Here is a 26,247-nt window from a genome sequence, read left to right on the forward strand (position 1 = left end):
GTTGTGAATGCACAGACTTTCCAGGTCAAGCTTTCACACTGATGCTTCAATCACACTGGTGCTAACAACTCCACCCTCTCCAGCTGCGAGCACTGGGCTGGCCTCTACCTGAATGACCTGCAGGAACCTGAACTCAGGCATCTTTTTTGCCCCTTTTCCCTTCCCCTGTGTCTCTGTAAATGGCTTCAGAGTCCTGGGGGTCCAAGTCTCCCCTCCATGATTGCTCACCAGGGCTTGATGTATCCCTGTCTTACTGGCTCCTTCCTCTGTGTCCCCATGGCTGTTTGTGTTTCACTGACTGACTTGTATGCTCAGTGGGTAAGCATTGATCACACTCTGTGCTGGGCTTAGAGGATACAAAGACAAGTCCAGTTTGGTCCCTGCCAGGCAGACATATAACTCATGATATAACAAGATATGGAAAGAGATGCTCAAGGAGGGGCAGCTGACATGACCTGAGTCACAGAGGGCTTCCTAGAGAAGGTGATATCTGAGCTCGTCTTAGCTTTGGCCTGTATCACCCTTACCTGAACAGGATGCCTCTGCTGGGTCTCTCTGTGTCCTCCATTGCCCCTCTCCAGGCCATTTTCCACTGCGCTGTAGAGCCATTCATTTATAACCCTACTTAGCCCCCTCGAGTGGCTCCGTGTTTTGTCTCTACAGATGAAGTCCAAATTCCTCAACATGCATACAGTCAAGCCTCTTTGAGATCTGGCTTCACCATTGGCCCATTCCCTACCCAGTGTGCTTCCCAGCCAGGCTGAACTTCTTGCATTTCCCAAAATGTCATTGTGCCCTTGTTAGGTTGTTTTCTCCTTCTGGAATGCTGCCCTATCTGTAGCTGCCGTGGTTTGGTAGATTCTTGCTCATTTGTTAAGACTTGGCTCAAAAGCCACCTCTTCTATGAAGCTTTTCCTGATTACCTCCTCCTCTCCAGAATTGATGACCTCTTCCTTTGGGCTCTCAGTATTCCATCTATATTTATGTGCCAGTGCAGGTAGCGTTTTACTACACTGACTTGTTAGGTCTGTAAGCCACTTGATAAGGGCTGCACATGTATCTTATTTGTCCCCAGTTGTACCCAAACTTAGCTCTGAGTCTGGCTGGAAATGGGGGATGTTAATTAAATGATTGAGTGCATGATTCTGGCCACCTGCTTAAAGCTTAATTTATTAGTGCTTATGACAGTAAAATGCTGACCCTTAGAGATGTCTTTTGTTGCCTCTAAAGCTTTCTCCAATACTAACTTTTGGTGAGGGGTTGTTTTGGGCAGACAGTGTAAGTTACATTGTATAGTCTAGACTGAGCATAAATATATGGGTGTGTTGCTTAGTCCAGAAGAGCTCTTTAGCAAATCCCTATGGGCTGGATTCTTCATAGCACTGTATAGGGAAATAATAAAGGGAGCAAATTGTTATTTTCAGGGTATTTGGGAGTTTGTGTCTTTGCCTGTAGTCTGTTATAGTTTTGTGTGTATGCTGTATTTAATTTTTAGGACCAGCCCTGACTGTTGCTTCTTATTCGGTGTAGGTTAAAGAAGTGTTCTTTTAGTTGGGGCACTTGAGAGTGAAGCCTTGCAACTTAATGGCACTTCAAAGAGAGGAAGACTTATTGGCCGAGTGTGGTGGCTCACGCCAAGTTGATGTGTTAGACATGACAGTCTGCTTCATTTGTGATTATTCTTGCTAGCAGTCTCTCCTTCATACAGAAAGCATGCTGGGGACCAGGCGCAGTGGCTCACGCCTATAATCCCAGCACTTTGGGAGGCCGAGGTGGGCGGATCACGAGGTCAAGAGATCGAGACCATCCTGGCCCACATGGTGAAACCCTGTCTCTACTAAAAGTACAAAAATTAGCTGGATGTGGTGGCGTGTGCCTGTAGTCCCAGCTAACTGGAGGCTGAGGCAGGAGAATCACTTGAACCTGGGAGGCGGAGGTTGCAGTGAGCTGAGATCACATCACTGCACTCCAGCCTGGCGACAGAGCAAGACTCCATCTCAAAACAAACAAACAAACAAACAAACAGACAGACAAAAAACCCAAGCGTGCTGGGACTGTCTTTTTAGAGCTATGGAATCCAGTAGCTATAGAGTCAAGTACCAGCTCTTTGGTAGCTGTGTGATTTTCTCATCTCTAAAATAAGTGTAATACATAACTCACAAAATTGTTGAGAAGAAATGAGGTAATATATGTAATATCTGGCATTTAGCAAACATTCAACAAATAACCCATGATGATATCATCATTAGAATTATTCCCTGAAGATTATGAAAGAAAATGAAATGCTCTACTTTTTAACGTAATCTACCTAAGCCTGTAAGGTATGGTTTTTCGTTAAACTTCCTGAGCCTTGTTTGTTTCCATGAGTAGGTATTGTCAGGGAGGCAAGGTAGCACCTCTCAAGGAGAAGGCTTATCTAACCTAGTGGTATGATACGATTCTACAGTCACACCCACATGCATTTAAAGCCTGGGTCTATCATTCCCTAGTTGGGTGGCCTTGGATAAAGTAACTCCGTGGGCTCTGTGTGGTAATTGTTCCTACTTTATGGGTTGGTTGTTGATGGATTAAATGAGAATAATGTACAAAAGCCCTTCAGCACAGTGCCTTCCACAGAAAAAGAGCTTTTCAAATGTTAGCTACTGTTGCCGCAGGAAATCTTTGGGAGGCGCCTCAGTGTGCCTAGTGCAGTTCTGTTCTGAATGGCTTGTGTGGGTGTGTTTGCCTTTTAGTACCATCTTCCTCATGGGACCAGTGAAACAGCTGAAGCGAATGTTTGAGCCTACACGTTTGATTGCAACTATCATGGTGCTGGTAAGGTCTGCTTTTTGGCTGGACTTCTCAAATGGGAGTTTTTATTTCTGTTGTATAAGATTTTTTTCCTTTTAAACCTAAGGACCTCTTCTCTTTTTCCGTTCAGCTTGACTTATTACCTTATTCCTATAACCATGTGGCAGAAGGGAACACTCTACCTAATGCCGCGATCCCCTCCTCCCCTACTTTGTTTCAGTGGGTGTCAAGGTGCTACCGGTTCTGAAAAGCACCTCTAGAGGGCATTGCTTGTCACATTAGCCAGAGTGGTATGGTGGTAGTAAGGGAGCTCAGACACCTTCCTGGTGACTGTTGAAGCCACACACAGGCAGGGCTTAGAGGGAGTAACTCAGAAACGCAGGACTCATTCTCTAGGGTGGGTGTCCTGCCTTCTGGAATGGCCTCTTTATTCCTCATTATCTGACTTGGGGACTTATTGCTGTTTTTCATCAGTCTCCCCAAAGTGGGAATGGCCTCCATATGGCCTGTCATCCTTGTACCCTGCTCTGACAACATTGTCTTCAGCTTTGTTATAGCTTCCTGTCCCATTGACCCCAAATGCCTCTCATTTTTGGCCTATTTTCTTCCCTGTGGTTGTCAAAATCATCCCAGACCTGCATTCTCTGGACTTTTACAACTATTACAACATTTGGAACTTGATGAACATACTTTTATTTTTAGTTTCATTTGTGTAATCTCATTTATTCAAATAGGTGAGTTCTCAAAAGCTGTGACCACATTAACTATTTATTTTGTGTCCTTTTAGAGTATTGGGCACAATGCTGGACACAGAGAATGTTTAGGACATATTTGAGTAGCTACTGTTATAGAAGGATGGCGAGGAAAGGCATGGCTAACTGCTCTAGCACCAGTTGTCCTTGGCCAGCCTCAGATGTCCATGGCCTGGACAAGTCTCCTGTAGAAAGAGCTTTCTAAGAATGGCCTGAGGGAAAGTGTTAGGTGATAGATAAACAAATAACTGGCATGCTGACTGTGAGATTGATATCTCATGTTAACCTTTGTCCTTGCATGTGCTTTCTGCTGCAGAGACTAGCATTCGGTAGGAGGTAAAATAGATTTGTGTTAAGCTTACTTTAGTGCATTCGAATGAAAAGATGGATGGACAGATGAATGGGTGGGCCTGAAATGTGATTTGTTTGCTGGGCAGAGGTTCTGGGAAAACTTGAAAGTAAAACAACATCTTTCTCTTTTTAAGCTATGTGAATCTTTATTGGCTAGTTTGATTTCGTGGAGATTTTTAACTGTTCTGCCAAACATGGGTGCTCAGGTGGGTTAACTGCTTTGAGATGAAGGATGCATAAATATTGTGCGTTTGTCAAGAATAACAAGTTTTGAGTTTTTTTTTTTTTCCTGCCATGTTATTGTCATTAATTAATGTTTCCTTTCTCCCTTTAGTTGTGTTTTGCACTTACCCTGTGTTCTGCCTTTTGGGTAAATGTATATTTTAATTTTTCTTAACCATTTTGGCTTTTGCCCCTTGTCTCACACTCTTCTATAACCATATTATTATTTTTCCAGTGGCATAACAAGGGACTTGCACTTATCTTCTGCATTTTGCAGTCTTTGGCACTGACGTGGTAAGTAACCTTTTAAACAATCCCCTCCCACATAGCCTACTGACTAATGTAGCCGAAGGAGATAAAACTCACATATTGTGGGTGGGAGAATTAAGAAAACACAGAAGCTCTTTAATTTAAGGATTCTCATTGATGAAAGTGAAGTCAGGCTCCAGAGCAAATGCCCATCAACCCAGCCCACTGCCAATAGATGGCATTAGTGGTCTTGAGTGGTCACAGGAGGCTGCTTGCCTGCTGTGTTTTTTGCTGAACTAATGGTTGATTTTTGAGATGTTACAAATATTATTAAACCACTCATGTCCGGTAAGTGCAAGGACAATAAAAGTATTATAAGGGATGTTAAAAAGGCTTGTGAGTCCAATAGAGGTTAACAAAAACGGAAAGCGGTAAGAAAAATAATGAATGTTACATTTGTGATAGAATGAATCATTTAACAGAAGGACAAAGAGTGACTTGTCAGCAGGAGATGAGGAACAGTCACTGACGAAATGGAAAAACGTGTGTCTGTGGGCTGTAAGATCTGCGTATGTGCTTAGAGGCCTGATGATTTTTGGTAATTCAGCTGAAGAGCAGGAAATTGTAACTCCAGAGCCAAGCATAGTAAAAGGGACGCTGGAGACATTTTGTGAAACCATGAATGGGGCTGTAGGTTCTTGGTCCTTTCAAACCTATACGACATCAGAGTGAGGGGGTGGTGGCACACGTGGAATCTGTAGGTTCCAAGACATTTCTATAGTTCTTTCAAAGTATATCAAGGGGTGGTATCTGCCAGAACAGTTTGAATATAGATGTGACTCACCTATTTTTGAAAAAAATGTTTGTTACAATGCAAAGAAAACAGGATTCTGGACATTTTAAAGTTCCCAAGAATTGGTTTAACTCCTATTTGGTAGAAATGAATCTTAAGACTGTAAGCTTAACTCCCAACCCTCCCTTTAGCAATTTTGGACTTTTGAATAAATATAGTTTCAAATTGCCTTTTGGAATTTACTATGTTGACAAGTAAATGAGCTTCTGTACATGGTAGGTATAAGATATGGAGAAGGATCATGGTGTTTGTGTGTGTGTGTGTGTGTGTGTGTGTGTGTGTGTGTGTGTTTAAATGCACATTTGAGTGGTAGACTGTTTATATTTTGATTTTCTTCTAGGGCAGAAATTGGTACCCATATACACACACCTTGCTTTGCTTATAGACTGATTTTGAATCCAGTTTCAAAGGTTCAGCATTCACATGGGTTCAGCTGAATGGTGATATTCCCTGCAACACTGACGTGTTCTGTTTGCTTTTCTAAGGGCTGACCAGCTTACAGCCTGCCTGACACACAGTGCCTGGTTCTTTAGAGTTCTGGAGCCTCTTCCTTGTATATGGTTCCCTTCTAAGCAACAGGGCTGAGCTAACTGGGATTTACCAAGATACCTTTGGACATACTACATTTTCACCCATAGAGTAGTTGGTAGCATTTTTTTTTTCTTCTTCTTTTTTATTCTCTTTTCTCTTCTTTTAAAATTAATAGGAGCAGAGCAGAAAATTTATCCCAGTTGGGTAGAAGTTAAATTCTGTTTAGACTTTATAAAATGTTAGGAGTTCAACTGTGCCAGGTACGGGTGGCTCACACTGTAATGCCAAGACTTTGGGAGGCTGAGGTGGGAGGATTGCTTGAAGCCAGGAGTTTGAGACTAGCCTGGACAGTGTAGCAAGACCTGGTCTCTGCAAAATAAAATAAAATAAAATAAAATAAAAAAATTAGCTGGACATGGTGGCACATACTTAGTCCCAGCAATTCTGGAGGCTGAGGCAAGGGGATTGCTTGAGCCTCCTAAGCTTGAGCCTAGGAATTCAAGGCTGCAGTGAGGTATGATTGAGCCACTATATTCCAGCAGCCTAGGTGACAGAGCACGACCCTGTCTCAAAAAAAAGGGGGCGGTTCAACTATTCTGGGTTTTATTTGATACTTTTTCAGAATAGAGTTTCTGTGCCATCCGGGTATCTGAAATCTGACTGTTTTAGGCGATTGCTGCTAGCTCAAGGTTATAGCAGTACTGCAGTGAGGCTGAGGTCATAGGGGTTATCGCCACATGAACTTTTGCCCTTCTTCTGTGGCTGCCTGTCTGTACATGGCCATAGTGTGTGTGTTTGGGTACACATACATGTATATGCGTGGGCCTTTGTGTGCACATGCTCACCCCCCAGGCTGAGGGTGGGAGAGGGTCTGGATAAATCAGTGCAGGTACGCTTAAAGCTCAGAAGCCCATTCCACTGGATAATCTGCTACTCCCTTCATCTCATTTGACCCTTTGTTTTGTTTTTCATTATAGGTATAGCCTTTCCTTCATACCATTTGCAAGGTAAGACTGTGTATTTGGAAATATGATTTCTGTCATTCATTTTAATTTAGAGTCTGCTTTCAGAGAGTACATCCTATTTTATTTATCTTTACTGAAGTCTTTTGAGCCAAGTAGACAAATACTATACATCTCATTTAAGTAAGTTAAAGGTCACTCCACCACCCACTCTAATTATACAACTAATGATGGATATTTACCCAGGTACATCAATTTCCAATGCTGTGAACATTCTACTCTTATATATGGTGCATATATGCACATTGTTACTCTTTTAACCTGTAGCTTTGAGTAGGGTTTTTTTTTTTTTTTTAATAAAGGTGAATGTCATTTAATATCACTGAGTAAGATATGGAGGGATCTCAATTCATGCTTCTTGCAGTATCCCACTGCTGGAAAAGTTTCACAAGAGTTTGTAAATGGAGAGTAGGCAGTACCAGGGCTTCCTAACTAGCAGGGTGACCTCAAGCAACTCTCTTGACCCCTCTGGCCTCAAAGCATTGATAAGTAGACTGAGTTGGTCTAGATCATCTCCAGAGGCCTCTTTTAGCTCTGAAATTCTAATACTCCAAACCTCTTTAAGCACTTTCAGTGATGAACCTCTCAAAATTAGCCGCATGATCTTTGCCTCTGACTTTGTTCTAATGCAACTATTTAACTTCTATTCTTTTTTTATCATTACCTGTTAATTAAAAGCAAGCTTTTTAAAAAAACTGTACTGGGCCGGGTGCAGTGGCTCACGCCTGTAATCCCAGCACTTTGGGAGGCCAAGGCGGGCAGATCACGTGGTCAGGAGATCGAGACCATGCTGGCTAACACGGTGAAACCCCGTCTCTACTGAAAATACAAAAAAATTAGCTGGGCGTGGTGGTGGGCGCCTGTAGTCCCAGCTACTCGGGAGGCTGAGGCTGGAAAATGGTGTGAACCTGGGAGATGGAGCTTGCAGTGAGCCAAGATCATGCCACTGCACTCCAGCCTGGGTGACAGAGCGAGACTCTGTCTCAAAAAAAAAAAACTGTACTGAGGAAATGAAAAATTATGCATGACTTGGGAAGGAGGAAGAGCAATCTTATGTCTTAACAAATTCCAAGACTGTTGCTGATAGTGATTTGAAAGTGCTGAGGAGTGATTGATTGGATGCGAAGTTAAGCGTTTCAAGTGAAAGGTAGCTGAGTGGCTTCATTGATAAATTCTAGGAGGGTAACAGTTATGAAATACTCCATGCAGACCTGGCTGGTTTTGGGGCCTGGTGGCTTTTCTGAGAAGAATATGGGCAGGGATGTCCTGGGAAGCTAGATTTTTATGTGAAGTAAGCCAGAGTCCATCATAACTGAGGATCCAATGAGATACTGATCAGCCTGCCAACATTTGAATATTTCTTGGTCCCTGAACCAGCTACATAATTTTCAGGGTCCAGTGCAAAATAAAAATGTGAGCTTCTGTTCAAAAATCACAGGCCGGGCGCGGTGGCTCACGCCTGTAATCCCAGCACTTTGGGAAGCCGAGGTGGGTGAATCACCTGAGGTCAGGAGTTCAGGACCAGCTTGACCAACGTGGTGAAATCCTGTCTCTACTAAAAATACCAAAATTAGCCGGGCGTGGTGGCCTGCATCTGTAATCCCAGCTACTCAGGAGGCTGAGGCAGGAGAATCTCTTGAACCTGGGAGGCGGAGGTTGCAGTGAGCTGAGATTGCACCATTGCACTCCAGCCTGGGCAACTGAGCGAGACTCTGTCTCAAAAAAAAAAAAAAAAAAGATTATGAATTTCAAGATGGCAACATCATCAAATCAAGGCATTAAACCCAATGTGAACCCTTCTAAGTATGGGACCAATGCAGATGCACAGGTGTCATTCGTGAAACTTGCTTGGAGTCATTCATTAGAGCTTCAGGCTTGATCTGGATTGGCATGTATAAAATTTATGTACAAGTGATTGATAGAATGATGGAATTTTATTTGAGATAGTGAGTTTCTTGTGCTGAGCAAATGAATTACTCCTCTAGTAGGGAGGGAATCACAGAGCTAGATCCCACCCTTCTATTTTTTTTTCTTTTTTTTGAGATGGAGTCTCACTCTATGGCCCAGGTTAGAGTGCAGTGACCCGATCTCAGCTCACCTCAGTCTCCAACTCCTGGGTTCAAGCCATTCTCCTGCCTCAGCCTCCATGCGCACGCCACCACTCCCAGCTCATTTTTTGTATTTTTAGTAGAGACGGGGTTTCACCATGTTGACCAGGCTGGTCTCGAACTCCTGACCTCAAGTCATCAGCCCGCCTCGGCCTCCCAAAGCGCTGGGTTTACAGGTGTGAACCACCATGCCTGGCCCCACCCTTCTATTTGTAAGTTCCCCTAGAATAGCTTTTCCCATGGTGTTCCACAGAAATAGTGTTTCTGTGGAAGAAAAGAGTTCTATGATCAAGTAAGTCTGAGAAACAGGTTAAGCAAAATTAGGTAAGTTCCTCTTTGCCTGGCTTGCTAGGTCCTTCCATATGCTGTGTGTATTGTGAGCTGCCATGAGGGGGACTTATGTGGCCATAAAACCCTTCTTGTGCAGAGACTCGTCTGGGACTACAGTGCAGAGTGTATCTCAAGAAGTGCTGCCCTGGAATCATCTTGATATTAAAATGCAGTGTCTACTCATGGAAATGCATCCATTCACCTCTCTCTCCCTCATGTGACTCCCAGTGTCCTTAAGTGCAGCACAGTTGAGAACATGGAACAGAACTGGGGTATGAGAAGCCTAGTGCCACGCTGCACAGTGTGGTGTGGTGTGGTGGAAATGGAGGTGCTTACTTGGGTAGAATAGTAATTTCTTGAAGACCAACTCTTCCTTGCACCCTCTACACTGAATTCCAAGCGGTATATATCTGTGATAAGGCCAATATAGTATATTAATAAGTGCTCAGAACCCATAGTGAACTCCCTTCTGCTGCCTGCTTAGAATGAAGAAAGGTCCCAGTTAATATTTAATGCTCTCAGTGCATTCTGTGATTTTGGCTGATATTGAAGTACAGCAGTCCTGCCTGATTTCTTAGTTTCTGATAGTCTATATTATCTTTTTCTCTGATTATGATGACTATTCCCATAATCAGACTGTGGGGTAAGTGGGGACATCCCCTCTTACAGATGAGGAATTTGAAACTCAAACAGGACAAGGAACTTTCCCAGGATAGTACTACTAATAAATGTTGAAGCTGCAGTTTGATGCTGTGTAGGTCTGATCTTTCAGTCTAGGTGCTTTCTACTCTGCAGCTTCCACTTTGGGTGCCCTCTAAAGTGCCTTTGGGGTGACGACGTTCCACTCATCTTTGTATCTTTTCTTTCCTAGGGATGCTGTGAAGAAGTGTTTTGCCGTGTGTCTTGCATAATTCATGGCCAGTTTTGTGAAGTTTTGGAAGGCACTATGGACAGAAGCTGGTGGACAGTTTTGTAACTATCTTCGAAACCTCTGTCTTACAGACATGTGCCTTTTATCTTGCAGCAATGTGTTGCTTGTGATTCGAACATTTGAGTGTTACTTTTGGAAGCAACAATACATTCTCGAACCTGAATGTCAGTAGCACAGGATGAGAAGTGGGTTCTATATCTTGTGGAGTGGAATCTTCCTCATGTACCTGTTTCCTCTCTGGATGTTGTCCCACTGAATTCCCATGAATACAAACCTGTTCAGCAGCAGCAGATAACCCTTGGCTGCAAGTGATTCCCACTTGGCAAAAGGTAGCCCTATCAGAGATCACAGGGGAGCAATAGTAAGGGACAGAGTTTTGGGGTCCAGTTGTCCCTCAGTGTGGAAACCATCACCACTGTCCTGCATAGAGTGAGTCTGCTTCTGCTCTGGCATCTTAAGAACAAGTGACTCTGCTTTACACAAGCCCCTGAAGAGCCTGGCCATGGAGTGAGGTAGAAAAGAAGCACTTTTTGGTGGTATATGCTGTTTCTGAATTTGAATCTAAGCATTCTTGGTGTTCCGATTCTACGCCTGACTGTGGAATGTATTTTCTGACATTAGGTGAAGACTCTTTTTCTCTTGGGCTTTATTTCCCATCCCTCCCTCCCTCTCCCTACATATCTTTCTTTATGACCTCCTGGCACTAGATGGGGAAAGAACAGAGCAGCAGCAGAAAACACTGCTATTTCTTTTTGGACAAGAGCCCATAAGAGGTGAAAAATCCTGCTGTTCTCAGCTATATTTTTTTTCTTCATTATTTATAAATGTTTGCTTTTAAACTGATTTTATTTTCCGTTCTCCCCTGGCGTTGGGCCAGGGGAGAGTGGGGTGGGAAGACAGATCCCTGCTGTGTGGCCAACAGGAAGTAGGCACGCCTGCCCAGTGACCTTTAAATAGTCCCAGTGTTTGCACTCAGCCTGTGCTGGGGACACTGGGGAGGATCCCATAAACTGCAGGTGGTCTCTTATCAGCCTGATGCCTAACCTACAAAGTGCTTTTGTGTCCGTGATCTTACCTGGTTCTTATGGACAGCCTTGTAAGGAAGCAGGGATTGTTATCCCACTGTTCAGTCAAGGAAATCAAGGCCCACACTGGTTTTTGGATCCACCCAAAGCCACAGCTCCAGCCTCCTTCATGACCCAGAGTTTTCTGGCCTGTTTCTGGTTGTGCCTCCTGTAACTGCCTATGACTGTTTTCCCCATTTTCATCAGCCAAGCCATCTCCTACCTGGCTGTCCCTGCCCATCTCTTTTGGAAGCTTCTTCCTGGATCTGTAGGATGTTCACTGTCCCTTGTGTTCCCTGTCAGCTCCTGCTGGTTGCCTGACCACCATTAGTATCCTGTCTTGTCAGCCAGTGTCCCTGGCCCTCCAGGACCTCCAGAGTCATCCTACAAATTACATTTATCTGGATTGCCTTTCTGCTCTTTGCACAGGGCCAACTGGTCCACTAGGGCTCCTCCTCTGTCACCACTAAACCAAAGGAAGTGACCTGATGGTTGTCTCCTTGCTTGTGGCTAATTGCTGAACCTTTCTTTGTCCTACTGTGGCTAAGAACTCAGACTGACTGGTCTTTTTTTATCTTTTCTTTTTGAGATGGAGTCTCACTCTGTCACCCAGGCTGGAGTGCAGTGGCGTGATCTCGGCTCACTGCAACCTCCGCCTCCTGGGTTCAAGCAATTCTCCTGCCTCAGCCTCCCAAGTAGCTGGGATTACAGGTGCCCGCCACCATGCCTGTGCTAATTTTTGTGTTTTTAGTGGAGACAGGGTTTCACTATGTTGGCCAAGCTGGTCTGAAACTCCTGACCTTAGGTGATCCACCCGCCTCGACCTCCCAAAGTGCTGGGATTACAGGTGTGAGCCACTGTGCCCTGCCAGTCTTGTCTTCTGAGGCTGGGGAGGTGTGAATAAGCCTGACGGGGCCAGAGAGAGGAGCTAGGCTTCCCAGGTTCTTTCTAGGCTATTGACAGCATCCAGTCATCTGCTCAGATCCCTAACCTGTCCTCAGCCAGGAGGGGAAATTTTATGCTATCCCTTTGGCTTTTGTGGGATTCTTTCACATCCCAGGTACCTCTTGAAGACAGATCTTAGAAGGGCTGTGGTGTCAGAAGGGGCATGGAGGAGGTCAGGAGTGCTCATGGTTCCTTTTCTTTAAAACTGATATGAGGCTTGGCTAGTCACTGTGAGCTCCAGCAGCTCTAGCAACCTGGAATAAGACACCTAGAAGGCTCACCCCTCCATGTCTGTGTCCTTTTTTTTTTTTTTTAGATTGAACAACCATTCTTTATTTAAAAAATAATCTCAGCAAACTAGGGATACAAGAGAATTTCCTCAACCTGTTGAAGGGCATCTTTAAAATATCTTCTGCTAACATCCTTTGTAATGATGAAAGGCTGAATGTTTTCCCCTAAGATTGAGAGTAAGACAGAGAGGTCAGCTCTTACCACTTATATTCAACATTGTACTGGAAATTCTAGCCACTGCAATCATGTTTTAATTGGGAGTTGGGGGAAAGAGGGAGGGAAGGAGAAAAATAAAAGGCCTTTAGATTGAAAATAAATAAGTAAAACTGTCTGTTCGCAGATATTATCATCTATGTAGAAAACCAAATAAAATCCATTACCAGGTTACTGAAACCAGCAAGTGAGTTTTGCAACACTGCAGGATATATAATTGATACACAAAAATCAATTATGTTTCTCTATGTTAGAAGAATTAGGAATTGAAAATTTAAAAATAATACTATTTACATTAGCATTAAAATATAAAATTCTTGGGAATAAACCTGACAAACTATGTGGAATATCTGTACACTGAAAACTAAAAAGCATTGCTAAGAAAAATTAAAGAAGACCTAAGTAAGTATCTTGTTCATAGGCTGAGAGACTCAACATTGTTGATGTTAATTCTTTCCCATATTAATCTATAGATGCAGTACAGTCCCCATCCAAAGCCAAGCAGGTGTTTTTTTTTTTTTTTTTGTAGAAATTAAAAACTGGTTATAAGAGTCACATGGCATGCAGATAATCTAGAAGATCCACAGTAACTCTCCTGCTGTGCAGCTGGTTCCTGACAGGTCATAGACCTGTCCGTGGCCTGCAGGTTGGGGACCTCTGCTATGGAGGATCCAGATTTAAATTCAGAAGAAGCTTCATCTGTTTCTGTAGTTTCATTTTCTTTCAACAACTGCTGCATTGAACTTTGCAGGATTTTCTGAAGCTGCTCAGTTTGGCCATCTTGCTTTTTAATTGTATTTCTTAACGTGGAATTTTGTTTCGAGCTTTTGTATGTGGCCTTGGGTCTCCTTAGTACATCTTATAGTTGCTGTGAGTTGATACTGTTTTTCTTGAAATTGAATTCTCGTCTGGCCTAATTTCTTCCTTGAATCTTGCATCTCACTTTCTCGACGGATGCAGTGACGCAATGAAGCATCCAGCAAAGCTTTTGTTGTTGATTGTTTAGGACATCACCCTGTTTTTGTTGAAGTTGTCTCACAACTACTACTCTTTCTGCTTTCTGTCTTTCATATTGACTTTGTTTTTCTTTCAAATGATTAATTTTATTGATCATCCTCTTACTCTTCTAGCAAAAGACGGTGCTTTATGTACTCAGCCTGAAGATTTTGTACTGTAGCATCACATTTGGCTTGAATATCAATTACTGTTTTTTCTTGATTGTCAGCTTTGTTGTGAACATCATCCAGTTGCTGTTGAAGCAACATAGTTTGTCTTTGTAGTTGACATAATCTTACTTGCTTTTCTGTGCATTTTTCTACTTTATCTTGGCCATTTGTGTACATTTTTTCAATGTCCTTCATTTGACACTGTTTGGTTTAGCTCTCTTTGTATGTGATCAAAAACCAAAGCCTTTTCTTTCAGAGCCTCTCATGTAATGGAGCTCAGTTTTGAGGCCCCTGAACTTACTCTCAGCTTTAGAAAGTTGCTGAGAAAGAATCAGAACATGAGAATTCAAATTTTCCTGTAAATGACACAATTTCTCTACCATGCCCTGGAAATCAAGCTCTCGGTCTCTTTCTGTTGAGTGACTTTGATCATGATCACGTAGAGCAGCATTCAGTCTACGATGGTATTCCATTTCGTCAGTCTTTGCCTGCTTTGTTTTTCCTACTCCAGTTTGGAACAGAGCATTGTGTTCTCATCTGTCAGAGCAGTAAGCTGTCCACTATAATGGGCTATCGCTTTTGTTGATGTTTCCCCATTCTGTTTTAGAGCCTTTTGAGGTCTTCATGCTTTCTTTTTATAATTTCAATGTCTTTTAGGTATTTCTTTTCCAGGATTTGATTTTTTATTGTGTCTATTTCCAGCCTGAACCTGGCCATTTCATTTTACATCAAGTGGTTTTTATGCAACAGGTCTTCTTTTTCATGACTATCAGAAATCTCAAACTGCAGAGTTCTTGTTCCCATTCAAGTTGTTGATACTCTCTAACTGTGATATTTTTTTTTTCAGATAGTCTTGTAGTACACTAGTCTTTTTCATTTGTTGAATTTTTACTGTAAGTCACTCACAGTGATTATCTTTAAGTTCTGTTGATCTTTTACATAAACTGCATTTTAAATTTTAGTCTTTTTTTATACGAGATTCTGGAAATTATTTTTTATTACACTTTAAGTTCTGGGGTACATGTGCAGAACATGCGGCTTTGTTATATAGGTATACATGTAATGCTATCCCCGGTGTGTGATGTTCCCCTCCTTTTTCCATATGTTCTCATTGTTCAACTCCCACTTATGAGTAAGAATGTGCGGTGTTTAGTTTTCTGTTCTTGGCGATAGTTTGCTGAGAATGATGGTTTCCAGCTTCATCCATGTCCCTACAAAGGACATGAACTCGTCCTTTTTTATGGCTGCATACTATTCCATGGCGTATATATGCCACATTTTCTTTATCCAGTCTATCACTGATGGACATTTGGGTTGGTTCCAGGTCTTTGCTGTTGTGAACAGTGCTGCAGTTTGCATGTGTCATAGTAGAATGATTTATAACCCTTTGGGTATATACCCAGTAATGGGATCTCTGGGTCAAATGGTATTTCTAGTTCTAGATCCTTGAGGAATCACCACACTGTTTCCACAATGGTTGAACTAATTTACACTCCCACCAACAGTCTAAAAGCATTCCTATTTCTTCACATCCTCTCCAGCATCTGTTGTTGCCTGACTTTTTAATGATTGCCTTTCTAACTGGCGTGAGATGGTATCTCATTGTGGTTTGGATTTGCATTTCTCTAATGACCAGTGATGATCATTTTTTCATATGTTTGTTGGCCGCAGAAATGTCTTCTTTTGAGAAGTGTCTTTCATATCCTTTGCCCACTTTTTGATGGGGTTGTTTGTTTTTTTTCTTATAAATTTGTTTAAGTTCTATGTAGATTCTAGAGATTAGCCCTTTGTCAGATGGATAGATTGCAAAAATTTTCCCCCATTCTGTAGGTTGCTTGTTCACTCTGATGATGGTTTCATTTGTTGTGCAGAAGCTCTTTAGTTTAATGAGATCCCATTTGTCTATTTTGGCTTTTGTTGCCATTGCTTTTGGTGTTTTAGTCATGAAGTCCTTGCCCATGCCTATGTCCTGAATGGTATTGCCTAGGTTTTCTTCTAGGGTTTTTATGGTTTTGGGTCTTACATTTAAGATTTCCTCTTTTCCTAATTGAATACCCTTTCTTTCTTTCTCTTGCCTGATTGCCCTGGCCAGAACTTACAATACAGTGTTGAATAGGAGTGGTGAGAGAGGGCATCCTTGTCTTGTGCCAGTTTTCAAAGGGAATGCTTCCAGTTTTTGCCCATTCAGTATGACATTGGCTGTGGGTTTGTCATAAACAGCTCTTATTATTTTGAGATATGTTCCATCAATACCTAGTTTATTAAGAGTTTTTAGCATGAAGGGCTGTTGAATTTTGTTGAATGCTTTTCTGCATCTATGGAGTTAGGGAGGATTCCCTGTTTTTCTATTGTTTGGAATAGTTTCAGAAGGAATGCTACTAGCTCCTCTTTGTACCTCTAGTAGAATTCGGCTGTGAATCCGTCTGGTCCTGGACTTTTTTTGGTTGGTAGGCTATTACTGCCTCAATTTCAGAACTTGTTATTGGCCTATTCAGGGATTTGACTTCTTCCTGGTTTAGTGTTGGGAGGGTGTATGTGTCCAGGAATTTATCCATTTCTTCTAGATTTTCTACTTTATTTGTGTAGAGGTGTTTATAGTATTATCTGATGGTGGTTTGTATTTCTGTGGGATAGGTGGTGATATCCCCTTTACCATTTTTTATTGTGCCTATTTTATTCTTCTCTCTTTTCTTCTTTATTAGTCTGGCTAGCGGTCTATCTATTTTGTTGATCTTTTAAAAAAAACAGCTCCTTGGTTCATTGGTTTTTTGAATGGGTTTTTGTGGTCTCTCTCTCCTTCAGTTCTGCTGTGATCTTAGTTCTTTCTTGTCTTCTGCTAGCTTTTGAATGTGTTTGTTCTTGCTTCTCTAGTTCTTTTAATTGTGATGTTAGGGTGTCGATTTTAGATCTTTCCTGCTTTCTCTTGTGGGCATTTAGTGCTGTAAATTTCCCTCTACACACTGCTTTAATTTTGAAATGGAGTCTCCCTCAATTTTCCAGGCTGGAGTGTGGTGGCATGATCTCAGCTCACTGCAACCTCTGCCTTCCGGATTCAAGCGATTCTCGTGCCTCAGCCTCCCAAGTAGCTGGGACTACAGGCGTGTGCCACCACACCCAGCTAATTTTTGTATTTTTAGTAGAAATGGGGTTTCACCATGTTGTCCAGACTGGTCTCGAACTCCTGATCTCAAGTGATCCACCTGCCTTGGCTTCCCAAAGTGTTGGGATTACAGGCGTGAGCCACTGCGCCCAGCCCCATGTCCTTTTTAATCCCTGGATTGACTTTGTGGGACATGAGGCCAGGGTATTAAGATGTTACCAGGGCTTTATAGGCTTATTTATAGCATAATAGTACTGAATGTAGTCTTTGAAGTCAGTTGCATCTTGGTGTGAGCTGGGACTAGTCATACACTAGTTGTGTCATATTGAACAAGTTACCTAACCTCTGGTTCGTCAGTTTGTTCATCTGTTTAAAAATTATGGGAATAACAATTCCTGCTGGGTCATTGCAAGATGTCAGTGAGCCATGTCAAGTGCTTAGAATAGGGCTTGGCATAAGTAGAGCCTCAGTAGGGTAGGTGTTATTTAATCCCAGAAATAACTGGCAACTTTGGAAGGTGAGAGTGAATGTCTCTAATCATTAATTTATCTAACAAATACTTATCTAGTACTATGTGCCTGGCCCTGTGGACACTGCCATGTTTTTTCTCATTCAGTATTCACAGTGACTGCCCAGTGAATGGTATTGCCTCCATCCTCTGAGAGGGTAAAGAACCTATCCCAGACCCCACCAGTGGAGGCATCAGGGAGGGGTTCTTGGCAGGAGATGGGTCTTGTAGAAAGGCTTCTGCTTTGCTTTCACTCACTGCCTGTGGCCAGTTTGCTCAGACAGCTCCCCTCAGGACACCATAGGCAGCTTTTGCATGACCCTGCCTCCCAGGGTTTTCCTTAAGTTACCTTATTCTTTAGTTGTTTCCCTACTTGTTTTTGTTAGACTGTGGGAGGAAGAAATCCATTTCAAATCTGCTGAAACCTGTTACCAAGCAACAGCAGTGGTTAAAAGCAACCTGATGAGTGAGTAAAGAATTAGGGTTTCAGACCTGTGGTTAATAATGGTCTCTATCTCCCTGCAGACCTGCATTCCCTTCTCTTCTGTTCACTGCTGGGTGAAGGAGGGCTCGCTGCATTTTGGAAGTTAAGGGAACCAATAAGGTGACTCTTTTGCAGATGGGAATGTGGTACTCAGCCAGCCATGTGGAAGCACTGTCCTGGCGTGATCTGCCCTGGGCTGTTGGCTCTCTGAATGCCGTCTTGGGAGGAGCACTGCCCTTCAGACCAGAAGAGATGGCTTCCAGTCCCCTCTCTGTCTTGTCGCAGCCTCTCTGAGGTTGCTTGTTGGGTATTGGGCGTGCTGTGTACTAACTCAATCCCATCTCTTGGCTCATTATCTGAAATGCATCCGCGTTTGCAGAATGGGCTCCAAGGGAGCCTTTAGTTCTGCTCCTCCAATAGCCGTAGCTCAGACCCCAGCTCAAGATACCTTGTCTCTGGAAAGGGCAAAACGTTACCCCAGTGTAGCGTTTTCACTGGGTTGATTATCTCAGTGCTGGATCATCTGTCTATCACCCTTGTGTGGTGACTTTGTGAATTATCTGCCTGAGTGCCACCTCCCATCCACCCTAATCACTGCATGCTCAGGGAGCAAGAAATAAAATCATGAAATGCCTTCCAAATAAAATCACTTTTTGGCTGGGTGCAGTGGCTCACACTCCCAAAGTAATCCCAGCACTTTGGGAGGCTGAGGTGGGTGGATCGCTTGAGGCCAGGAGTTCAAGAGCAGCCTGGCCAACATGGCGAAACCCCATTTCTCCAAAAAATACAACAGCAAAAAAATCAGCCAGGGTAACTGGCGTGTGCCTGTAATCCCACCTACTTGGGAGGGAGGCTGAGGCACAAGAATTGCTTGAACCCAGGAGGTGGCAGTTCAGTGAGCCGAGATCATGCCCCTGCACTGCAGCCTGAGCAACAGAGCGAGACTGTCTCAAAAATAAATAAATTTAAAAAAATCACTTTTTGATACTTCTGTTAAAATAGATAATAAGGGACCATGTCTTAAAGTGTGGAGGATCTGGCTTGGCTTCAGTTTTCCCTATGAAAGTGACAGATGTTGCATCATGAGACTTAGTGGAATGAATTGGGAAATTGAAGGGCAGCCCCGTGGCTGTGGATTCTATTTTCTATGGGACTGTTTACGCCAGACTTTGTTTATTTTCTCTTTGCTCAGATAACTTCTGACTAGAGTCGACTGTAGGATTATAAATAGTTTAAAATACCTATTCTCAAACCTCATTTCAACGTATAAATTTTTAAGAATCAGTGTTTAAAGATACATGAAGCTATTTGCTAGATTTTTGTTCTAGTTTTTTTTTTTAATTTAAAAATCTTAAGTTTTTTTTAGTAAGCTTAAGATGTCCAGTAGTTTATTTGCGGACAGCATTTTTAAAAAGTGAATAGATGTGTAGCTGAAGTTAAATATAGATTTACGACTGTGTAACTCTTGGTAAGATATAACAAAACCTAGACATCTAACGTTTTTGGAAATTTTTATTTGAAAAGTTTTTTGGGAGGTAAAATTGTGTGACTTTACCTTGGGTTAATAGTTTTATAGTTAAGAAGAAAGTCTGGCAAAGTTTACTTGATCTCAGTTCACTCAAGAATAGGGTATTTAGTTCCACTTTGGTTATTTTCACTTCTACCCTAAAGTCATAGTCCCTGTTACTTAAGCTTTACCCTTGACTTACCAGTTTTTGTAGCAGCGAGATAAATGGGGAGTAGCAGTGCCTTTGTTAATGTAAATTGACAAAAAATTATTTCCTTTTCTAGCAGGAGTAGATAAACTGATAATGGGCTAAGAAATGTACAGAATGATTTTCTGTAGATAGGATGATCTGTAACCATGAGTCTACTAGACAGGAGAAACTTTGCTGTTTAAAATGAAAGGTTATTCAGGATTTGGAATAATTTGCTAAAAAAAGTAAAATTAAAGGTCAGTTCATAGCATTGTAGCAAATGATGGTACATATTCACAACAAAGTAATGCGACTACATTTAATACATAGCCACAAACAACAAAAGGACAGCTGGTCCCTGATATGTACTGGCTACCTGGACATAATATCCTTGTGAGGCATCCTTAAAGGACAAATTGCAGCTGGTATTTGGGTGAATGTTGCTCTGTGCCTGTTGAATGTCCATGCGACAAGAAGTTATGAGCCTTGTTCTAAGTACAAATGAACCTTGTATTTGTTTAATCTCCTAAGGGAGAGCTATAGTTTACATTCAATTTTTTGGTCTTTCTGCTATGAAAGGTGTTTATTTTGCCTTTGTCAATGTGTTTGCAACCTTTAATAAGTAAAGGGAAAAAAGCCCTCTGAACTCTGATCTTTTTCTGCTTCTGTAAATTTTGATTATGAAGTTGGGAATGAGGACATTCAAAAGCCCATGGTGAATTTATATGTCTTTAGAATATTGTGCCCGTTTTAAAATGTTTGAGCTTTTAAAACACTTTGTTGAAACATGAATCCTTTTTTGTAATTGTATAAATACTCATAACTAATTTTGAATGCTACTGATTGTGTAACTGAATTTTTGTATCCAAAAATACATTCTTGAGTACTACTTTTCCTACCTTGAAAATCTATTTCATTTAATAAATACTGTTTTCTTTATGCTAACTTAACTTTAAAAGGAATGTTGCCAAGCTGTCTTTCCTCCCCCATCACAATTTTTTTTTTGCTTTTTTTCTTCAATAAATTATAGCATTATGGTCTTTAATAAATCTAGTGTTGTCTCTTACTCATGTCTGTATTTCCAGAAGTCTTTAAGCCACATGAAGATTGTACAACTATAAGAAAAAACCGTATCTTTAATTTGAATTCTCAGTGTGTAGCACACATTATAGCACTTAAAGATGTTTTTGCGGGCCTAACTTGACTTGTAGTCCTCTCTTTTAAATGACTCAGGGTTTCACGTGGGTCTAGGGACAGTTTGGAAGGTTTTTAAAAGGTAAGAAATTTCCTTAAGTATTTATTTTGGGGAAAATATATATATATATATATACACATACATACATACATACAAATACTTTTTTTTTTCTTTTTTTTTAGATGACGTCTCACTCTGTTGCCCAGGCTGGAATGCAGTGGTGTGATCTTGGCTCACTGCAACCTCAGCCTCCCAAGTTCAAGTGATTCTCATGCCTCAGACTCTGAAGTAGCTGGGATTACAGTCGTGCATGACCACACCCAGCTACTTTTTGTATTTTTGGTAGAGACAGGGTTTTACTACATTAGCCAGGCTGGTCTTGAACTCCCGACCTCAGGTGATCCACCCGCCTCAGCCTCCCAAAGTGCTGGGATTACAGGCATGAGCCACTGTGCTCGGCCTGTTTTGGCATATTCCTCTATACCTAGCTGCTTTATTTATTTTGTGTAAAGTAGGTTGTCTAATTGACATAAAGTTGTTCATGATGTTTTCCTATTTTAATATCTGTAAGATTTCTACTTATGTCCTTTCTTTCATTGCTAATGTTGGTAATTTGAGCCTTCTCTTGCCTTGCTTAGCATAGGTAGAAGGTTGTCAGCTTTTTTTTGCTCATCTTTTCAAAGGCAGCTTGGTTAAGATTTGAACACACAAAGGCAGATATGTGAATGGCCAACAAACATATCTAGTACATATTGAATTATATGAAGATTAAAAAAATAGGTAAAATAACTCTGGACTTTCAAGTTCTTAGGTGCCTTCACTGGTGGTAATGAAAAGCAAGGAAGTTATTTGCATGAGTTAGGATAGTCATTACTTTGGGAAAGACAGAATTGGGAGGGGACATGATGGGAAGATGCCTCTGGGTGCTGGTCATGGTCTTTCTTCAAAGACCATGTGGTAGTTTCATGGTATTTGATAAATCATTGTGCTATATATGTATTTTTTTGTTTGTGTACTTTTCTATTGTGTTATATTTTACAATAAAATAACCAGTATTTGGTTTCATTGATTTTCAGTGTTCATTGTCTGTTATTTGATTTTTTTCCTCTTTATTATTTTCTTTCTTTTCTTTTTTTTTTTTTTTTTTTTGAGATGGAGTTTCACACTTGTTGCCCAGGCTGGAGTGCTGGAGTGCAGTGGCATGATCTTGGCTCAACCACAACCTCCGCCTCCGACGTTCAAGTGATTCTTCTGCTTCAGCCTCTTAAGTAGCTGGGATTACAGGCATGTGCCACCACGCCCAGCTAATTTTGTATTTTTTCAGTAGAGATGGGGTTTCTCCATGTTGGTCAGGCTGGTCTTGAATTTCTGCCCTCAGATGATCAGTCTGCCTCGCCCTCCCAAAGTGCTGGGATTACAGGAATGAGCCACCACACCCAGTCTATTTTCTTTCTTATACATACTTTGGGTTTAATTTGTTCTGTAGCTATTTAAAGTGGAAGCCTAAACCATTGATTTTTATACCTTTTTTCTAACACAATTTAAGCTATAAATTTCCTTTTCAGCACTGCATTAGCTCCATCTTACAAATTTTGATATACTGTGTTTTCATTTTAATTCAGTTCAAAATATTTTCTTGTCTTCCTGTGATTTCTTTTTTGACTCATTGATTACTTGCAAGCGTGTTTACTTACAAGCATGTTTAACTTCTAAACATTTGGGGATTTTGCAGATCTCTTGATTTCTAATTTAATTTCATTATAGTCAGAATTTGTCTCAATCATTTTAATCCTTTTCAATCTATTATGACTTATTTTATGGCCTACCATCTTAGTCTAAATAAATAAATAAACAAACTTGATGTGGTGGTGTGCTCCTGTAGTCCGGCTACTCAGGAAGCTGAGGTGGGAGACTCCCTTGAGCACAGGATTTTGAGGCTATGGTGAGCTATGGTCATGCCATTGTACTTCAGCTTAGAGGACAGAGCGAGACCTGTCTCTAGACAAGACAAATCCCTAGATCATCTAGGTTTTCTCCTATGTTATTATCCTGTAGGAGTTTTATAGTTTTTTACTTTACATTTAGCCCCTGTGATTCATTTTTTTTTTTTTTCATGTCTGGGTCTAGCCTTGTTTGTTAAAAAGATGATCTTTGTTCCATTGTTTTTCTTTTGCTTCTTTGTCAAAGATCAGTTGATAATGTTTATGTGGGTCTGTTTCTGGGTTCTGAATTCTGTTCCTTTGATATGTTGGTCTATTCTTTCATCAATACCACACTGCCTTAATTACTGTAGCTTCATAGTCTTGAAGTAAGGTAGTGTCAGTTCTCCAACTTAGTTTTTTTCCTTTAATATTGTGTTGCCTATTCTAGGCCTTTTTGCCTTTCCATATAAATTTTAGAATTAGTTTTTTAAAATATTTATACAAAATAACTTGCCAGGTTTTTGACTGGGATTGCAATGAATCTATAACTCATGTTGGGAAGAATTGATATGAAAATATTGAGGGTTTTTGTTTTGTTTTTTTCTGAGACAGGGTTTTACTCTATTTCCCAGGCTGGAGTGCAGTGGTGTGATCATGGTTCACTGCAGCCTTGATCCTGGACTCAAGTGATTCTCTGCCCCAGCTTGCTGAGTAGCTGGGACAACAGGAGCACACCACTATGCCTGGTGAATTTTTAAAATTTTTGGAGAGACAGAGTCTCACTGTGTTCCCCAGGCTGCTCTTGAACTCTTGGGCTCAAGTGATTCTCCTGCCTTGGCCTCCCAACGTGCTGGGATTACAGGTGTGAGCCACCATGACTGGCCAAATATTAACTCTTCCTATTCATGAACATGGTATATCTCTCCATTTTGTTCTTTAATTTCTGTCATCGAGCTTTTAAGATTTCCTCATACAGATTTTGTACATATTTTGTTTGATTTATACATAAGCATTTTATGTTTTGGGAGGCTAATATAAGTGGTATTGTGTTTTTAAATTCAAATTCCACTTGCTCATTGCTGTTATATAGGAAAGCAATTGATTTGTATATTAACCTTGTGTCCTGTAACCTTACTATAATTGCTTACTGGTTCCAGGATTTTTTTGTTGATTCTTTTGGATTTTTGACAAAGAGTACCCTGTCATTTATGAACAGAGTTTTATTTCTTCCTTCCTAGCCTTTATCCCTTTTATTTCCTTTTCTTGTCTTATTGCATTAGCTAGGACTTCCAGTATGATGACAAAAAGGAGTGGTGAGAGGGGACATCCTTGCCATTATGGTCTTAACCTTAAGTTTCTTAACCTTAAGTTTCTCACCATGAAGTATAATGTTAGCTATAGGTTTTTAATGGATATTCTTGATCAAATTGAGCAAGTTCCCCGCTATTCCTAGTTTCCTGAGAGTTTTTATCATGGGTGGGTATTGGACTTTGTCAAAGGCATTTTCTGCATCTATTGATAGGCTGGGTGCAGTGGCTCACATCTGTAATCTCAGCATTTTGGGAGGCCGAGGTGGGTGGATCACATGAGGTCAGGAGTTCAAGGCCAGCCTGGTCAACATGGCAAAACCCTGTCTCTACTAAAATTACAAAAAAAGTTAGCTGGGTGTGGTGGCCCACACCTGTAATTCCAGCAATCTGGGAGGCTGAGGCACAATAATCACTTGAAACCGGGAGACAGAGTTTGCAGTGAGCCAAGATTGTTTCAGTGCACTCCAGCCTGGTACAGAGTGAGACTCTTGTCTAAAAAAACAACAAACAAACAACAACAACAAAAAAGATACAGTGTTATTTTTCTTCTTTAACCTGTTGATGTGATAGATTATGTTAATTGATTTCTGAATGTTGAACCAGCCTTGCATACTTGGGATAAATCTTGTGGTTGTGATATATATTCTTTCTTACATTCTTGGACTTAATATTTTGCAGAGGATTTTTGTATCTATGTTCATGAGAGATATTGGTCTGTAGTTTTCTTTTCTTGCAATGTCTTTGTTTGATTTTGGTATTAGGTAATGCTGGCCTCATAGGATAAATCAGAGCTCATAGGATAAATCCTGATTGTTTTGTTTCTACTTCTATCTTCTGAAAGAGATTTTAGAGAATTGGTATAATTTCTTCCTTAAATGGCTCACAGAATTCAACAGTGAACCCATTTAGGCCTGGAATTTTCTGTATTTTTAAGTTTATTAATTATTGTTTCAACTTCTTTAATAAATATAGATCTATTTAGATTGTCATTTCTTGTGTGAGTTTTGGCAGATTTTATCTTTCAAGGAATTGATCAGTTTCATCTAGGTAATCAGATTTGTGATCATAGAGTTGTTCATAGAATTCTTTTATTATCCTTTTAATGTCTGTGACATCTGTAGTGATATCTCCTCTGTGATTTCTGATATTAGTAATTTGCCTTTCCCACCACCACCCTGGCTTTTTAGTTAGCCTGGCTAGAGGCTCATTGATTTTTTTCAAAGAACCAGCTTTTGGTTTTGTTGATTTTCTTTATTGATTTCCTGTTTTCAGTTTTTTTGATTTCTACTCTAATTGTTATTTCTTGTCTTCTGCTTATGTCAGGTTTAATTGCTTTTCTTTTTCTTGTTTTCCAAGGTGGAAGATTATTGATTTTGGAGCTTTCCTCTTTACTAATATGTGCATACAATGCTTTAATTTCCCCAGGCACTACTTTTGCTGCATCCCACAAAATTTGATGAGCTGTATTTTCATTTTCATTTAATTCAAAATATTTTTAAATTTCTCTTGATTTTTTTGACTCATGTGTAATTTAGAAGTGTGTTGATTAATCTCCAAGTAATTTCAGATTTTCCAGCTATCTTTCTGTTATTGTTCAGGCCAAAATAATGGAGCTTTCCCCTTGTGTTTTCTTCTTCCAGTTGTACATTTCAGGTTTTATATTTAAGTCCTTAATCCATTCTGAGTTGATTTTTATATATGGTATAAGATAAGGATCCAATTTCATGATTTCTATTTTTAGAAAATTTGTTAAGATGTTTTAAGAGCCCAGAATATGGTCTATGTTGGTGAGTATTTCACATGAACTTGAGAATAATATGTATCCTGCTGTTGTTGGATGAATTAGTCTATAAATATCCATTATATTTAGTTGATTGATGGTGTTGTTGAATTCAAGTGTTCTTACTGAATTTCTGCCCGCTGGATCTGTCAATTTCTGATAGAAGGGCTTTGTAGTGTCCACTATAATAGTGGATTCTTCTGTTTCTCTTTGCATTTCTATTGGTTTTTGCCTCACACATTTTGGTATTCTGTTGTTAGGTACATATACATTAAAGATTGTTATGCCTTTTTGGAGATTGACTCCCTTAGTGTTATGCAGTGTCCCATCTTTATCTGTGATACCTTTCCTTTCCCTGAAGCTTGCTCTGCCTGAAATTAATATAGCTTCTCATGCTATCTTTTGATTAATGGTGGCATGGTATATCCTTCTT

The 26,247-nt window shown here is 40.7% G+C and overlaps 1 protein-coding gene and 1 pseudogene across 8 annotated transcripts in view; one reads left to right on the forward strand and one right to left on the reverse strand.

The window, feature by feature from the left end:
- The window catches only part of LOC111539304 (T-box transcription factor 19), an 88,004-nt gene that overhangs the window by 6,369 nt on the left and 55,388 nt on the right, over positions 1-26,247 (forward strand). For 3 of the 8 annotated variants that reach the window (XM_023207100.1, XM_023207097.1, XM_023207099.1), the window contains 4 exons: positions 2,733-2,814; positions 4,228-4,263; positions 4,351-4,409; positions 6,726-6,755. In XM_023207100.1, the coding sequence (XP_023062868.1) occupies positions 2,746-2,814; positions 4,228-4,263; positions 4,351-4,409; positions 6,726-6,755 (194 nt within the window). In that variant the 5' untranslated portion in view covers positions 2,733-2,745. Of the gene's footprint in view, positions 1-2,732; positions 2,815-4,227; positions 4,264-4,350; positions 4,410-6,725; positions 6,756-10,079; positions 10,430-26,247 lie in introns of those variants that run through there. The other 5 variants (XM_023207102.1, XM_023207098.1, XM_023207101.1 and 2 more) reach the window with 3 other exon arrangements.
- On the reverse strand, positions 13,181-14,884 carry LOC111539306 (annotated as a pseudogene).

The sequence above is a fragment of the Piliocolobus tephrosceles genome, chromosome 1 (genome assembly GCF_002776525.5).
Source record: "Piliocolobus tephrosceles isolate RC106 chromosome 1, ASM277652v3, whole genome shotgun sequence".
NCBI lineage: Eukaryota > Metazoa > Chordata > Mammalia > Primates > Cercopithecidae > Piliocolobus > Piliocolobus tephrosceles.